General features: G+C 50.4%; 4 protein-coding genes across 4 annotated transcripts; 3 read left to right on the top strand and 1 right to left on the bottom strand.

The window, feature by feature from the left end:
• Window positions 1-8,767: 8,767 nt before the first annotated feature.
• On the top strand, window positions 8,768-9,246 carry GLOTRDRAFT_134059 (uncharacterized protein; the record flags this gene model as incomplete). The annotated part of the gene is made up of 3 exons (XM_007873038.1): window positions 8,768-8,982; window positions 9,036-9,148; window positions 9,206-9,246. 3 exons carry the CDS (start codon window positions 8,768-8,770, stop codon window positions 9,244-9,246), a joined length of 369 nt encoding a protein of 122 aa, XP_007871229.1.
• Window positions 9,247-9,452: 206 nt separating this feature from the next.
• GLOTRDRAFT_12627 (uncharacterized protein) lies at window positions 9,453-12,228 on the bottom strand (the record flags this gene model as incomplete). Its single annotated transcript, XM_007873020.1, has 12 exons — window positions 9,453-9,646; window positions 9,698-9,836; window positions 9,885-10,295; window positions 10,349-10,396; window positions 10,449-10,655; window positions 10,711-11,091; window positions 11,144-11,710; window positions 11,768-11,798; window positions 11,848-11,978; window positions 12,042-12,068; window positions 12,121-12,151; window positions 12,206-12,228. Coding segments are annotated over 12 exons (2,190 nt in total), but the record flags the coding sequence as incomplete, so codon positions are not given.
• A 141-nt stretch (window positions 12,229-12,369) lies between these two features.
• Window positions 12,370-13,397, top strand: GLOTRDRAFT_82434 (ubiquitin-conjugating enzyme). The gene is made up of 4 exons (XM_007873037.1): window positions 12,370-12,470; window positions 12,523-12,649; window positions 12,696-13,149; window positions 13,206-13,397. Exons 1-3 carry the CDS (start codon window positions 12,468-12,470, stop codon window positions 13,070-13,072), a joined length of 507 nt encoding a protein of 168 aa, XP_007871228.1. The 5' UTR covers window positions 12,370-12,467; the 3' UTR covers window positions 13,073-13,149; window positions 13,206-13,397.
• Window positions 13,398-13,516: 119 nt separating this feature from the next.
• GLOTRDRAFT_82433 (tRNA-guanine transglycosylase) lies at window positions 13,517-15,216 on the top strand (the record flags this gene model as incomplete). The annotated part of the gene is made up of 2 exons (XM_007873036.1): window positions 13,517-13,752; window positions 14,040-15,216. The coding sequence occupies 2 exons, from the start codon at window positions 13,517-13,519 to the stop codon at window positions 15,214-15,216; spliced, it is 1,413 nt and encodes a 470-aa protein (XP_007871227.1).
• Between the last annotated feature and the right edge of the window lie 2,256 nt (window positions 15,217-17,472).

Below are 17,472 nucleotides of genomic sequence, written 5' to 3'. Positions count from 1 at the left end.
CTACAACGGTGAGCGCCTCCGACGCTACACTCCTCCGCTCCCGAGCCCGACCTCTGGTATTCGTCCGCTGACCTCCAGCGACGGGACGCGAAGGCGCGTAATGAGGCGCGCTTCCGCAACCGACGCGTTTGATGCGTTATCGGACGCTTATTATCTGACTGGACTTACGAGCTTTACGGACTCTTTGCATTCCTTATGGACACTTTGTACGTTCTCATTGCTTGTAACTTTTGCAGGAGCAAAAGGACTTAACGAGGGGATGATGTGGATACATCGGTTTGCACGCATTTGCCTATTTCCTATTTCGTATGTTTAGCCGTATGTTATTTCCTGAACACTCTTCCTTAGTTATTCCACAGACATTTTCCGAAACATATGATTTCATTATGTCGATTACTTCCGCTTTAGGTCTACGTCATATTGTCTCAGTTACTGTATTTATTTAGCTGTACTTCGTCGAATATACGCCAGAATTCTCCTCTCGCGTCTAAGTCTGACCGGTTTTCAGCCCGAAGACGTGGGTGTAATCACACCCAAACCCCGCCACACTACACCATTTCGATCTATTCGGCAGGCGGTGTGACGTGTGACTTCTCTGACCGATTCATCATTTCGGCAGCTTACTCAGGCTCCTAGAACCATCCGTCTCCGCGTCCTCGATCCTCTCTGCTAGGGCATAGTGAAGATATTATGTAATAGGGCTTATATAATGCAACATAGATGTGTTTCCTAATTAAGACGACTAGTGAGGATGAGGACGCTCTGAGACGGCTGGCCCAACTCATCATCCAAGGTTTTACCGGAATTATGTAACACTGGGTGCAATTCCCATATTGAGCCACTGAGAAAGTGTGAAAGAAACCGGACAAAGGTCAAATTTTGTTCATAGTGTTGCCTTGAAAAACATATGAAAGCTCAATGAATAGTGCTGAACAAAGAACATATCCTGTGCCACAATCAGATTTTTGCACATTCAAAAGTAGTATTATTCTAGTTCGGTTCACCAATTGTGCAATGGACAATCATGAAAAAAGTTTGACCTTTGACCTGTTAATTTCACAGTTTTCTGCAGGCTCAATATGGGTGATGTACCCAGTGTAAGGCAGCTAAGCGACTAACGACGCGTCGGTTTATTGACGTTCGCCGACTGCCCGATTTGGACTTTCGAGGTGGCTTTGTCGTAGCACCTCAGCCGCCGTTCGAGCATGTCCTCTGCTCATCTGCGTGATGTTGGAGACATAGAGTTTGCATCTGTCAATATTGGAATAGTGCATCTCTGACCCGTTGATTGCATGCACTTCGGGCGAGTGTGCGCGGGAATTTCCCCACTTCAACCAAGAAAACAGTGAACAGCTATTTACCGCAGGAGTGAGGCAAGCTGCCATATCCGTATTATAGGAAAATTTATATACCCCGTGCCCTAAGGTCTTGGGCCATGTTTCATTGAGGAGCCTAGTACTTGCACCTTTCAATGTTTGCAAAGTGATTTATGCATCAAAAATACATTGTCACAACCCATAGACTTCTCATGCATACTATCCAAGGAGTACTTCTAGTTAATTGCATTATACGTCCCGCTATCGACGCAGAGGACATGCTCGAATGGCGGCTGAGGTGCTACGACAAAGCCACCTCGAAAGTCCAAATCGGGCAGTCGGCGAACGTCAATAAACCGACGCGTCGTTAGTCGCTTAGCTGCCTTACATAATTCCGGTAAAATCTCGGACGACGAGTTGGGCCAGCCGTCTCAGAGCGTCCTCATCCTCACTAGTCATCTTAATTAGGAAACACATCTGTAAATAAGTTGCATTATATAAGCCCTATTACATAATATCTTCACTAATGCCCTAGCAGAGAGGATCAAGGATGCGGAGACGGATGGTTCTAGGAGCCTGCAGCTTACTATATATGGTGCGAAGTGGCATCGCAGGCTAGCTTTTGATACCATATATGGTAAGTTCTACCATCCCAGAGGCCCTGTGACCGGTGACAAACGCCAGATTTCATGTTCGGCAGGTACCCCTGTGACGTGTGACTGCCGAATAGATTGAAATCATACAGTACACTTGCGCAACTGCAGCAGACTGATTCAGAATCACCTGGAGGGGATCTTGACATCCTCTAATAGCAGCCGTGATGATATTCAAGTTCTATGTGCTCGGGCCCGGGAGCAAACTACTTACCGAGAGTATTCCCTCCATCAGGAGAAAAGCACTTAGCTTTATAGCTCTATGTAGGTCTTGTGAGCCGTATATCCCAGTAGCTACCCCCTGTATATATAGTCATATATAGTCTAGTGCTAGAACTTCATAGCAGCATATAGCAGTATGTAGCACAGTAGCATGGTAGCACAGTAGCCACAATAGTTGTATATAGCACTCTATAGCTCTGTAGCACCAACCAATGAGAATCCTCTGGGCTCCCCATTTTGTGCCTTCAGATGAGATACTGGCAAATGAATACTTTAATCATGATTGTATTACATGCACTAGTACTAGTATATATCCTGTATCTCTTCCATGCTCCAGACATCCAGTATGGAGCAGGAAATATATCACACCCAGTCCAGAGACTGGACACCAGAGGTGATAGACTGCAACCCCTTGATGATCAGGAGACACCATCCTGGCAGTGAAGGCAAGGTCAGCAAAGTCATCTAACAGACAGAAAGTACATCTTTACCGGAGCAATGCCTTGACACTACATGCCATGAGCATTATTGATACAGGTTTGCACAATGACCATGGATCATACTAGGCAACAGATTGAACTATTCAATGAATGCCCAGTATGTTGATGGGAACTGGTAAAGAGAAAATAGAACCCACCATATCCATCCCGAGCCCGCCACATACAGTACCTGCCTGACCCCTCATCCAGCAGCACCACATCATCCATACCCTCGGGCCACGGCCGCCCAGGACATGTCCCGTGCACCACATGCGTGAACTGTGTCGCCAACACACTTGATGCCAGCACACAGCTCTGCAGGAGGTACCACACCAGCTTCGCGCGCACCTCCACATCCAGTCCCGCCCAGAGGTCCTTGCCCCACATGTACCGGGGGTCCCCACAGACAGGCCGGGCACTTTTGTCGTAGCGCAAGTGCAGAGGAAAGAAGGTGTGAGAACGCAGCTCAGAGGGATTAGAGGGGAGAGTGTTGAACGTTCGAATGCTGACACTGTCGGAGTCTGAATTCATGAATCAACATTGTCACGTGATTGCCACGTCTGAGGTTCCAACCAAGCTGAAGCTCAGAGTCACTAGTGACTCAGAGATGCATGTTTACTGAGGGCACTCGGAGCTCACGCAGACATAGGGTCTTCTACATCATACAAAAGGAATTGATTATAATTAATATTTTGATACCTGTTTCATGTGATATCACTTGTCCATTGCTTGCCGTAGCCCCAGTAGCCCAGTAGCACTCTGTAGCCATATATAGACCCCTGCCTCAGCTACAGTGGCTCCAGAGACTACCGTGGTGGTAGGTCTGTGCAACATAGCACTTGGTAGCCCTCCAGGAACTATAGATGCTCCGGGAGTCTATGGACCACTATAGATCTGAAACTCGGGCTACAGCCCAGACACTTCTTCCTGATGTGGTAAGGTTGATCCTTGGTACTCATGTTTATTACCCAGATGTACCCTCATATCTGACCGGAGTCATTGGAATGGATACTCTTATGGGCATGCACATGGAGAAGACCAGTTTGTACTGCTGACCAACTTAAATATCCTCTCCTGCAAGAGTCCCAAGTTTGGAGGTGTTGGATTTTGGATTTGTTGCGCATGGTCAGGGTGGACTGCTGCAGGCGGGCCTGACTGATAAGATGATAAGAAAATCTTATATATTTGTTGTACCTACTCAATGTACCGTATGTGATTCCCCTTTGGGCAACCAACTGCTCAGGGCAAACAAGCTCGTCTTCCATTTGCTAGGAATATTTCAACAGGAGGAGCACAGCAGCTTGCAGAAGGACTGAAATATCTGAGTACTGTAACACCGCAATGGTCTCAACCCTTCAGTCCTCTGATTTGGGCAGACTAAAATATGAAGGCCTCTAAATGCTCATGTGTCATCAGTTCTAGTCAATAGAGCATATTCAGTGTGGCAATTACTACAGGTGGAGCTCCCCAAGTAAGGGAATTTTGATGGATTTAAGCGACCCCATTGGCCCCACACTTGTGGTAATTACCACAACAAATATGCTCTAAAACATGGAAAATTGTTTCAAGCCTCTGGCTGTATAGCTCAGCAATGTATCTGAAATGGGTCTAGGTGCCTACCAGATGCACGAGCTCCTGCTGCCCATCCCATCCCCATTCCCACTTACTGTTGTATAAAGTGGTACCATCTTTGTCTGTGCCCCACTGCGCAACTGAAGTGACACATTCTTGCAATACAGATCTTATTAACCCTCTGTTGCAGGCATCCTCCTGCAGTCACAGGTCATTATGCCAACTATGGCAACAGCTGTACCATGGCATACATCTCTGCAGAGACCCTCCATGCCACCTGTACCAATGCCACTGGTCAGCTCATTAACACCTGCATTAATCTGAATGACTGTGTTGCCAGCTATCACTGATGTATCTGTGTGGTTACAGTGCTTCATGCAGCAAATGTGAGATTGCCGCTGGCATCGAGGATATGGAGGCGATAAACATGGTGAGGAGCCTACCTCCATCATTGACCTAGGTGAGCATGCTAAGTTCCTTGATACACCCCAATGGTGTCTGACCTCCGAAACATGGTTTCAGCCTCAGGTACAACTTCTCAGAGAGCCTACTGGCAGCGGTCTCTATGTCTCTATTGTCTCTGGCTGATTGACTCACACACTGGAGGGAAACGACACCATTAAACACTACTATGACATCTGGCGAGGACTTCAATAGTCTTCGGTTGGGTCAGGTGTTGATTGCCAACTCTGTCTTCACCGCTTCAACCGAGTTGATTGCTGCAGCATGGGCCCGATGGTTTGGTATTACTGTCCCACTGACTCCCGCTTACCTGGCAAATGGCACACAACTCTGACATGCGCAGCTAAGATTTGACTGTGGAAAGCCTCATGGACGGGATCACCCAATCATATGACATATAGCGGCCGGAAGGGACAGGCTTGGCACACATGTGATCAAGATGCATTGGATACAGCATTGTGGCTCAGCAGTTGATCGGGTCGGTCAGGTATGTGCCTTTGCGAATGAGTGCATGAGTTGAGGCAGGATGATGGTGGTATGAGCGTAGGATTATAAACGACCACGAGGAGACATGTTTAGCAGTGAATGGGCACAAGTGTTAGGAAGCGATGTCCTAACTAGTCATCTTGAGATAACTGGGCCACATGCCAACAGTTATGTCGTCACTACCTCAGTAAGCGTACTGAAAGGTAGGTCTGGCCGGGCCAATGCCAACGGTCAAGTCAAGAGTCCAGGTAATCGCTGTATTCAACAGGAGGTTGAACTAAGGAATACATGGGTTTTCCTACAGTATATATAGTAACTGGTATAGGGGTTAATACCCAAAGAAGAGAACAATAAGAAAGGACGCATAAGCTATCCTGTGAGAACATAACTCAGAGAAATGAGAAATACAAGGGCGCCCATTGGTAGAAGGTGAGTCAAGGGAGATAACGTGTGAGAAGAGAAAGGTACTGTCCAATAGCAATGCACGGAATGGAAATAGAATGAGATAAGCATGGGAAAATCATAACAACAAGAGGATGGACAGCAGTGGTGGAGGGACTTGTACAGTGGAATTGAGATTGGGTTGTGGCTAGTGATCATATATATAGTGTATTGCAATGTTCTGTAAAACCAAGAAAAAATATCTTCACCCATCTCAGCGTCCAGACTTAATATCTCAGCATCCTTCAAAGGTTGAACCCATTGACCTTAGCATACCAGCGATCAAATTCTTTCACCTTACATTGTTGTTTCTCTCAGCCTCTTGCATCCTTGACCACAGTGTGTGGGATTTTTGTTCCTTGTTCATTGTTTACTTTTATGGAAGCCTATTAACTGTTTAACTATAGGGGAATCAGCAGTCAGGTCACCATCAATCACCTCGACCGACTCCTCGATTGGTTTTGACCATTCCCAGTTCCATGTCAGACTCTAGTGGCTTCAATAACCAGGACTATCTACAGTGTCGAACTGTATCTTACCCTTCGGTTCCTTTTAGACCTTCGGCACCCATACTGCTGGGTGTGGTGTGTTGGTTTTGTTCTGGTCTTTGGGTCTGTTGTGTGTCAGTGCATATCATTGTGCACAGTGTCTCGGAGCCAAGTGACTTCCTCGATAGGATCCTGCATTGATAATCAGAGCAGAGTACTAGCCTGCAAGGAAGTGTCGCAAAAATGAGGTGTCCCAGCATTACATTTGAGCAAGCATACGTGGCAGAAGAGGGCCAATGCTATGCATGGCAGGTTAGAGTCCTGTGCATTTCAAGTCATATAATCCATTATAGACTTAGTGTTTTGGCTTCTATAGCTACTATGATTGTACTCTCAATATGAGTCTGCAAATGCAGACTTTCGACAGTGAAAACACCTTAATATGCTAGTGTGCACACCATTTACCATCTACCAACCATTTACTGCAGGCATTTCCCAACTATGACATAGCTCAACTGCGGAGACTGCAGTTCTGCAGTCAAGCTATGTCATAGTAGATGGTAGCCAACAAGAGGTGTCGGGGGCATGGACTACCCAACAGACAAGGTACCCTCCTGGTGCCCGGGGTCCTAAAATGCACTAAAAGACATGTTTGGCCAAAATATGATTTGTAGAATGTGCTACCACATACCATTTGCACGAGAGGGTGCATAACAAGAATCTGGATTGTACAGCATGAAGGTTCCAGCGACGAGGGGGTGCAATGGTTGAGAGGAAGGCATCAAAGATATCTGCAATGTCAGGCATAGAGCACATGACCTGAGGGTGGCAAATGAACCACATGAGGCCTGAGAATGCTGACACCACCCACCCACTTCAGCCGTGCAGCCAGTACCCCATACGGGCAGGTAGGTAGGTACCCATCTACTTTCCAGGGTCCTGGAAAATACAGGTAGTCTGTGTTGGAAAGTATTATTTCTTCCCCCCTCTTGGTAGCCAATGAGAAGGCGCGGCGACTCACCTCAGCCACCCACTACAAACCGCCACAGAAGTGAATTCCCATGGTAACAGAATGCCACACACGACAATGGGCATGCAGTAAAGGATGTAGCAACGATAAAATGCTCAAAATATTCGCATAGACAGACAACCCAAAAAAACCGCTTTATAGAAGAAACCACGGAGATACATGAAACACTCAAGATGAAAATAAGCTATTATCATGAACAGACACTACAAATCGGATTTTATAGTCTTTTGTAGTCACCAATATTAAATTGGATGTTTAAGTGTATTGAAGACTCCAATCAGAAGGTCTCATGCATTCTCGGCTCAACAATTTCCGTGGGGTACAAGATTCGGCACGCACCCAATTTTGTGGGTAAGGACTCCTAACTAGCTATCGAATATTGGTTCTGACAGCTCCTATCTGTTGAGTGATTAATGGGCAGGACTTTCACGTTGGTGCAGTATGCTAGTTTCATACGTTCTGGGGCATCATTTCGTATTGGCAAGTTCACATGGAAGGGTACGCTCGTTGATGTCGGACCAGCACCCGGACGTGTGGCGGTGAGAGCAATGAGGAAGCACGTGGTCATCAGTCGGGAAAGCTCGGAAAGGGTAGGATAGCCACACTTGTGTCGCCATACTTGATTGGCTCGAGCTTTGCGCTGAACTTCATACTTGCAGCCAACAGACTGGGATTAGAAAGCGCAGTGTATGCACTCCATCCTATGCTTGATTTTGCACGCGCGGACCTCAGGAGTCACGGCTCTGTTTTTAGCGCTGGCAGGACTCAGGATGACATTGTAGCGCTCGGCATGCATTCGGCCGGCGGAAGACACTCGTGAGGGCGGTGAGCCCCCCCCCTTGTAGAGCGTGCCGGTTATGAGACATGCTTCCGAAGTGCCAGCATCCATGAATGTTATCCTGTTCAGTTCCTCATGGACGATTCGTCAAGCGCCCGAGAATGTACTCGAGCTCGGGCATATGCCAATGCCATCAAGGTAAGGGAGGCCCGAGACCACTCATCGTCCCCGCGCTAGACGGACGTGAGTCCGGTGTACACGGTACCTTGCGCGTTGGTCGTTGATGGACATCCAGGATCTATGTTCGTTCAGGGGCGAGCAGGACAATTCGCAATGCCAGAAACTCCGGGGAAAGTTTGTATGGGGAAAAGACCGTGTGTGACCGTGTTTCGATCATACATCATGGACGGGGTGGCACTGCACGATTAACCTCATGTCCCTCACCCCGGCGTGCGTCCATATCTGAATACGGTACCGCGAATCGATGAGGCGCTGTAGCGGCGCGGGGACGGGCTGGAGGTTCCGAAATGTACGTATACTGTAAACCAGAATTGATCCCGCATCCCCGGTCCTTGGAACAGACCGACACTCAAAGGACCTTCAGACGAGCGGCTCATTCATTCATTCATTCGCAACACATGAACCACGGGTTCGCGGCTTCTGTCCGTAGGACCAGGGGAATCGTCTGATGATGTACTGGGCATTCAGGTGCGTCTCATACGCGGAAGCTGTAACCCGTCTCTTGCATTCCTATTCTCCATGCTATAAAAAGGGGGCAGTCATTTGCATATAACTCAACCCCCACCCCCCACGAAACAAGAGCAGCACATAAATCCCACAATGAAGTTCTCATCAACCCTTGCAGCCTCCACCGTGGCCTTCCTCCTGCAACTACAGCTCACCAGTGCCAGTTTGACAGACTGCACCAGCGGATATGTCTCCGACTATTCATATTTCACCACCTGCTACAACAGCGCTGGGGATGCGGTCGACTCCGCCATCAATCTGGACAAATGTGTCGCCAACGATGGCGGCCAACTTACTTGTGCTCACAAGTGAGTGCATTCGACTTACGATAGCCGTCTGGTTGACTCACCTCTCCCTGCAGCGGCTACTTCAGCTCAACTTGCAGCGGGTGTGAGATTGCTGCCGGAATCGAATTTATGGAATGCTACTGCGGCGATGGGCACGGTGGTGAACCTGCCTCGATCGTAGACCTCGGTAAGCGTAGTAGGCTGGTGTTCGATCTTTTAGTGCTCAACGGTATCCTGTCGGCAGGGGACTGCGTTACCATCAAGAACGGGATATTGACGTGCTAGGAGGCTCCTTGGGAGTGGTGCTGCCGGGCATTATCTAGTTGCAAATGTAACATATAGCGATATTCAGTGTATTCCCGAAGTGTGAATGGGATAGAAAGCACAGATGATATGGCTTTGCTAGCAGTACAAACATCGAAATGAATTTGGCTGGAGACACGACAGCATATACAAGGCGGTTAATCCTCTCCACCGGAGCTGGACTCGTCACTACTCTCGTCATTCGCAGCGCGTGTACCGCCATCTGACGCAGCCGGCGCAGGCGCGGCGGCCGCTGCTGCCCCTGTAGCAGCGGTAGCACCTCCCTTGGCTTGGGCGCTCTTCCAAGCATGCGCTCTTTGCAGGAACTTGAACGAAGTCGGGTTTGCCTCGCGTTCGTCGTCCGGGAAGACCATTTCCCATACTAGCGCCATCGTCAGCGTCGAGCTACACGAATAAGCAAATATGGGATTACCTTCTTCCATCTGCCCAGTCTCGTTGTCCATTCGCCTTTTCTTCGTGGCAATCGGCATCATAGCCTGGACCTTCGAGACATCGCTCGCCGAACCGTAGTTCTCCTCAAACTCCTTCCAATGCTTGAGAAGGGCGAATCGCTGCAACGACGTTAGCCACGGAGCAGAGGTTCGCCACGACAAACGCACCTCATCCTTGAGGCCCTTGCTCTTCAGGTCGCGGTACCCTCTCTCGTAGACAGCTCTTGCGAGGGCAGGGTCTCCAGGCACCATCGGCACCTCCGCATCCTCGTCTTCGTCCTCTTCTTCGTCCCGCTGCGCTCGCGGTATGGGCATAGGCTCGGCCTCGAACTTGGCGTACGACAGCCACACTTTGATGTGCCCGCTGAGAGAGACCAGGCGCTCGAAGAGGGCACGCGCGCGATCGCGCTCGCCTTCCTCGATTTCAAAGTCGATGTAGGCTTTCCAGAGGAGTTCCGGCATGGAGAGTGGAGACTGAGAGACGCCAAGCTCGAAGATTGCACGTGTGCGCGAGAAGTCCTCGAGTTGCGTCTCCAGCTCTGCGTACTTGATCCAGGCTGCAGAGTTTGTGGGGTCGAACTGTAACAGACACTATCAGACAGAAACTGAGGTGCAACTGAAGAGACTGTTACCTCAAGGTATTTCTCGTAAAGCGTGCGCACACGATCGAATTCCCGAAGCTACACGTTGCCAGTCAATGAGTGACAATACAGGTCGTAGAGTGACACTCACATCCAGTTCCATCTGGATATAACCCTTGAACAGCGCCTCTTTCGGGCACATACCGATTGCAGTACCCAGGATTTTTCTGGCCGCGCCCAAGTCCAACCGTCGCAATTCGAATTTAGCAAACATAAGCCACAGCTTTGCAAAAGTGAACTGCTTATGTGGTACCAGGTTCAGCGCCGTTTGGTATATTTGTCGTGTGCGGTCATAGTCCTAGGCGGGAGAGGAATCAAATGCTGGGGATATTGCACGGTAAGACCTGACATACCTTGGTCTCGATCTCCTCAAAGAGGGCATAATCTAGCCACAAGAATATGTAGCGCCGCCAATGCCGCTTCTCACCGCCTGGAGGTACCTGTGCGACGGCCCGCTCGTACACTTCTCGGACCCGGCCGATAGCCTGCTCCACCTCATCGGCAGTCGCACCCTCATCTCTCAGGTCTCTCACCGCTCCCTCCTCGAGCCGGGCGTAGTCAAACCATACATCATAGTTGCGGCCGTCGTGAGCGAGCTCTTCTTCATACTGGATTCGCCGCTTCCCGAGGACGGTGGATTCCAGCGTGGACCGATTTCCGTGTTGTTTCTCGAACTTTGTATATGCTGCATAAAGATTCGTTGACTTGGATCGGGGGAGCCGTTCCAGGGCGAACTTATCGCAGGGGTTGGTAATGATGCCTCGCAAGTTCGAGTCCCGCACGTACCTTGTATATGACCCGTGCACGCTCATATTCCTTGAGCCTGGTCTCCATCCTTGCAAACGCGCCAAACACAGCTTGCGCCTTCTCGACCTGCTCTGGGTCGTCCCCGAAGAACTCCAGCGCGGTTTGGAAGACCTCCCTCGCCTTGTCGAGCTTGCCCCTCTCTTCCTCGAATTTCCCCCACTTGACCCAGACCCTTGGCTCCGGCCGTACAGCAACCCACCGTTCGTATATCGCGCTAGCCCTGTCCAGCTCGTTGTACCGCTCCTCCATCTTGATGTACGCCTGCCACGCCTTGTCGTCGGGCTCCCACTGCATCCAACGCTCGAACACCTGGCGGGCACCCGGGATGTTCTGCAGCAGCTCTTCGAGGTAGACGTACTTGTACCAGAGCTGGTCTACGCGCGGGAGGAGGGTGACCGCTCGGTCGAACAGGTTCCGAGCGTGCTGGACATTTCGCGCCTTAAGCTCCATCTCAGTGTAGCTGAGCCATAGCTGCACGCTTCGCGGATCGACGTCCAAAGCACGCTCGAAGACTGAGCGTGACCGAGCGAACTCGTTTTGGCTGGCCTGTTCAGGGAAGAAGGGGGTCAGAGGTAGAAGCCAGGGAGGAGCATATATACGTACCTCCCAGTTGGCATACTGTAGCCATTCTTTGCTGGAGTGAATTGTCAGTCTGCAGACCGTCCGATTCGAGCGGGACTCACATGTTGCCCCTCGTCCGCCGTATCCGTTCCTCAAACTCCTTCCGCTTCCTTCCCCTGTACTCATGAAGCTCCTCAAAGTCTTCAATGCGCTGCTTCGGCGCGCGGAACTGGCTCTCTTGCCGCTCTTGAGCCTAAGGTTGCAACTCGAGTTCAGAGTCAAACGGACACGCGCGGGTAAGGGCACATTAGCTCACCTCCCGGAGAATTTGCTCGGCGGTAATCTATCGCAGTTCATGAGTGGGGAGACGCGTGAAAGCCGTGTCACAGACGAACCTGGATGGCGGCCGGCGCCCTGTTTTTGACACTGTTTTCGAGACAATAAGTGCTGCGCCAAAGGACGAGTCATACGACGACAAACCGAGGTGCTCTACCGTCCTGCATGATGCGCTGGTACTCTCCGGTCTGGCTTTGTCGTGTTCCGCGGTGCAGACCGAGAGTTTGTACGACTATAAGAGACGCCTCAGAAGGAAGTCGTCACGTGCCACACAGCCTCTGGGCGTCTGACCGTTTGTGGCGACCCTCCTTTCTCGCTGACTTGTACTTGCGTTCTGTCGTTTTGCTCTCTACCGCCACCGTCGTCGTCTTTTCATAGCTCTCGAGTGTAGCTCTCTACTATTACCATGGTAAGTCTTTAGAGCAACTGGAGACCGTCGTGTATGTCTCACACGACCCTAGTCCACGAACTGCAGACGCCGCCTCATCCGAGACTTCAAACGTCTCTCGACGGACCCACCAAGTGGCGTCTCAGGAAGCCCATGTCCGGATAACATTATGCTTTGGAACGCCGTCATATTCGGTCCAGGTATGTCAGCTTACTTGAGTTGTTGGATCTTGCTCATCGCGTCCAGCCGACACTCCTTTCGAGGATGGCACCTTTAGACTGCTCTTGACCTTTGACGAGTCCTATCCCAACAAGCCTCCCACTGTCAAGTTTCTGTCCCGCATGTTCCATCCAAACGTCTACGCCAACGGTGAACTCTGTCTCGATATCCTCCAAAACCGCTGGTCTCCTACGTACGACGTCGCCGCCATCCTCACCTCCATCCAATCCCTTCTGCATGATCCCAATCCCAATAGTCCCGCGAATGCCGAAGCGGCTCAGCTGTACCGAGAAAACATGAAAGAGTACGTCCGTCGAGTCAAGGAGACTGTTGAGGAGAGTTGGCTCGATCCCGAGGAAAAGGAGCGGATGAAGCAGGAGGACGCGCAGGCGGCGTCGCAGTGACACTGTGGGTAGCATCCGTCTTGGGGTTACGTTGTGTGTGGAACACGACGTACGATTGTTGTATGATACACGGAACGGTGAGTCAACTCGTAGCATCATTCCGATAGATCAGATAATTGACCACCAATATTAGCATTAGAGCATCACTTTGCATATATCTCTGTTTCGTTGCGATTGTCGATTCCTCCCGTGGGACCATTTACTCGTATACCCGTCCTAGCCGTTAGGGTGAGGGGCGTCTGAGAGTCCGATAGCTCTATCCTCGAGAGGACTCAATAATGTATATCATTTTGGACGATGTAGTAATGCATTCTTGGATGTGGCCTTATTGTGGCTTTGATCTTAGATTTGAGATGGAGGCCGACGGCCCACGGTAAAGGTCTTTGACTTCATTTTATGCTTCGGGCATCTCGAGCTGCTCTTACTGTGTCGCCGACTGCTCGGATGTATTCCACCATCGCCTTCACGCTCGAGTCTGGAAAGCAGCATGGCTACCGAAGAGGTATACTCCAGCTGAAGCGTCCAGACGGAACGGTCCTCGAAGTGAAGACTCCGGGCTTCGTCACCGCGACGTCTCGAGGCGTCGTGTCGCACCTCACTCAAAGGCTATGCGAGCAGACGGAGGCTGTCAGATGGATTCACGCAACATTTGAAAGCTTGTATGTTGCAACCCGTCCTTTGTGTTTCTCGATCCTGATTACTCTCGTCGTGCAGCTTAGATCAAAATCCCCCTGTGCCGACACTCCTCGGCGGTCCCAAAGCCCTGCAGCGTTTTCTGGGCTACTCACCCTCGCGATTTATCCTCTCCCTGTCCCTCCGAGATCCCGCGGACGTCCGTGAAATGCCGCCCAGTGGCGACAATCACATATCTGCAAACTGCGTCAGGGGCGTCCGTAAGGCAAGGATCGTGTCCCGCGTCGTAGATTTCACGCAGACCTTTATGTTCTGACACTCAGTGACAGGTCAGCCCGGCGAGCTGGCGTTCATACTCTCAAGCTTGCGACCCCGATATCGTGTTCGCTCTCACGGACACCCCGTTCACGCCACCGCCCTTCTCCCAAAAGCGTTCGGTCAAAAGCGTCGAGCGATCCCTAGCCTGGCTATCCGACCTCCTCCGCTCTGACACCTCGGAATACACTCACCCGACCAATGTCTTCGTCCAGATGGCCGGCGGCGTCGAGCACGACGCTAGAGCGGCCTTCGCGGACGGTCTGACGTCTCGTCTATACGACAAGGAGGCCGACATGGTCCGGCCACTCCAGACGCTCGACGAGGGCGTGGCAGGGTATTCCTTCGACCTCGCACCGTTGCGGGCGACGCTAAGCGGGGATAGGCTGACTGGTCGGTTATACGACAAGATCCCGGCGCACCTCGTCCCGGAGGTCCTGCATCCCTGGGACTTGACGCAGTATACCGGGGATTTGGCTGACCTTGTCCGAACGTCTTTGTCCGCTCTCCCTGAGCAGAAGCCCCGCCTTGTCAACTCTTGCACCGGCCCGCATGAGATACTACAGCTGATCCAGTCGGCCGGCGTGGATCTATTCGATGCTGCATGGGCTCAGCGTGCCGCGGATATCGGCATTGCTCTCGACTTTCAGTTTCCTGTCCCTCAGCAGTACCGGGACCACGTCGCGGCTTCTGGTGACGACGATGCGGCGGGCGAGAACGACGGTGCACGGCAAGCCGGCATTCCCATCGGGTACAACCTGTATAACTTCCAGTATGCACACGATTTTCGACCACTCACGGACCACCCCTTCCCTTCTGCGGCCCGGTCTCCTGTTGCTCCCTCTACGGTCATTCTGCATAGTAGCATAGACTCAGGTGAGGTAGGAGAGAGCCCATCCCCCTTTTCCCGAGCATACATCCACCATCTCCTCCATACCCATGAGATGTCAGCTCATGCACTCTTGCTTACCCATAATCTCTCTGTGCTCGATGCATTCTTCAATGGAGTGAGGGAGCTTTTGGGTAGCCCAGGTGTTTGTGACCAGGTGATTGGAGATGAGATAGCTATTTTCAGTAGGGTCTATGATGCAAGTTCCTCTCTGTTCAATGTGTCTGCCAAATGCTGGGCAGAGGTTGAACTCGCAAGGGGGAAGGGTAGATTGGCCAGGGAAAAAGCCAAAGAGTTGTTGAGCTAGTATATGGATGCAGCTACCACAGGTTGATGTACAGTCGACTCTGTCTTAACCCATACCTGTCATAACCCATAACCTGTAATAACCCATAGGTTTTTGGCTTCCACCGACATGGTAGATAGTAAAAGCCCATAAGTCTGCCATATCCCATAACCCATAACTTTTTAGAGGGTCATAACCCATAAAACAACCTATATTAGGAAGGTGCAGGTCTCCTTCCCACGAGAACCTGGACTATCTGGACCCTGAATTTTCGGTTCTCGTGGTATTTCAGAAGATAACCCATACCAGACTCAAGATTCCGTCTCTAAACGTTGTCATAAACGACGTCCGGCATATACCGAATAGGCTGTCTGTCACACTTACTAGGTAGTCACACGGTGTCACACATTCTGGTAACCCAGTCTGCCAAAACCCATAACTTTTGGGTTCCACGACCTGTTATGGGTTAAGACAGAGTCGACTGTAATTGATTATGGTTCACATTTTCATAGCCCCATGGACCTTGCCCCGGAGATACAGATCCATCCCCGATCCCAAGCATCAAGCCGGGGATGCCGGGACAGCTGGTTTCAAACCCAGCTGGCAGCTGGCAGCCTCCCCTGGGCCTGCAGGGTGTGATACATCACACCCCTTAATATTATGCTGTGTAATGTAATACATCTTGTTACTGCAATGCATGTATATTGCATTATCACTACAGTAACATGTGAGGCCCCAGGCCTTATAAGGCTAACTCAACTGACCACCGGTCAGGCCTAACAAGGCTCAGGAGACCTCTTTGACTGACCAGCGGTTTCATACAGACTTTGTAGACTATGTCTCTGCTATGTATGACATTGGTATACCCAGGCAATAGAGTGCAGTTGAGGGTGCTGTTGGACTCTCCCAAGGGCCCTGCCAGGACCCTAGTAGGGAAAGCAGCGGGCAGGTCAGATGCTGTGGCCATCAGTGGCGCTCCCTGCCTCGACTGCCCTCCTAGCACTGTACCTTCCATTATCTATGATGATATAGGTTGCTAGACTTGCTGAGACTTATCTACCTACCAGTGTAATGAGGACTGTGCTACATATCTTCCATAATCAAGCAAATAATTACATTCATGTGTATATTAGAAACATCATACTTAGGGTGCAGAAGGGCCAGGGAGTGATACCATAGAAAAGTCATTCCAGGGGGCATGCTCCTCTCCCATGCTAGCATTGAGTCCTCCCCAGGCTCCATGGGGGGGGGGGGGGCAGCACTGGAGTTTATTCATAAACCTTGCAAGGTCACCTGCTGGGAAGCAAGACTTGTTGATAATGCTTGACAAAGGTCCAGCCACTGGAAGATTGAATATAGATGCATCCATTGTAGCAGAGGCATCAGGAATTGCAAGGAGGCCGTGATCCACCCAGTAGTCAGCAGCAACACAGGGATGAACAGGAGAGGCAGCATTGGGTGCAGCGGCAACCAGGGACAGTGCATTGGCTCTGAATATGGTGGACGGAGGGGAGAGGTTCTCTTTGTCAGATACTGGTGAGCTTCAGGTTGCACTGTAAACAGACACAGGGGAGGGTAGGCGTAAGTCATACTTGAGTCCCATATGGGCGGTGCCAGCATCACTGGTATTGCTGGGCGTAACACTGCCAGCATCAGGAAAAACAGATGTAGTTTGTTATGATTTTCCCATGCTTATCTCATTCTATTTCCATTCCGAGCATTGCTATTGGACAGTACCTTCCTCTGAGTAGACCTTCCCATGGACGCTATCTTCTTCTCACACGTTATCTCCCTTGACTCACCTTCTACCAATGGGCGCCCTTGTATTTCTCATTTCTCTGAGTTACGTTCTCACAGGATAGCTTACGCATCCTTTCTTATTGTTCTCTTCTTTGGGTATTAACCCCTATACCAGTTACTATATATACTGTAGGAAAACCCATGTATTCCTTAGTTCAACCTCCTGTTGAATACAGCGATTACCTGGACTCTTGACTTGACCGTTGGCATTGGCCCAGCCAGACCTACCTTTCAGTACGCTTACTGAGGTAGTGACGACATAACTGTTGGCACGTGGCCCAGTTATCTCAAGACGACTAGTTAGGACATCGCTTCCTAACATAGTTATTAGCCCTGCAATACACAATCAGTCCTATAAAAGAACCTGATAGTAAGCAGCTGTTATTGATGCTCGGAGGACTACTAGGCTCTGTACATGGTACTATCAAAACTGTGTCATATAAGCATGCCAATCCACAAATGGATTCACATAGAATG

This window comes from Gloeophyllum trabeum, assembly GCF_000344685.1.
Source record: "Gloeophyllum trabeum ATCC 11539 unplaced genomic scaffold GLOTRscaffold_00023, whole genome shotgun sequence".
Lineage (NCBI taxonomy): Eukaryota > Fungi > Basidiomycota > Agaricomycetes > Gloeophyllales > Gloeophyllaceae > Gloeophyllum > Gloeophyllum trabeum.
This window is presented reverse-complemented; position numbering and strand designations above follow the sequence as displayed.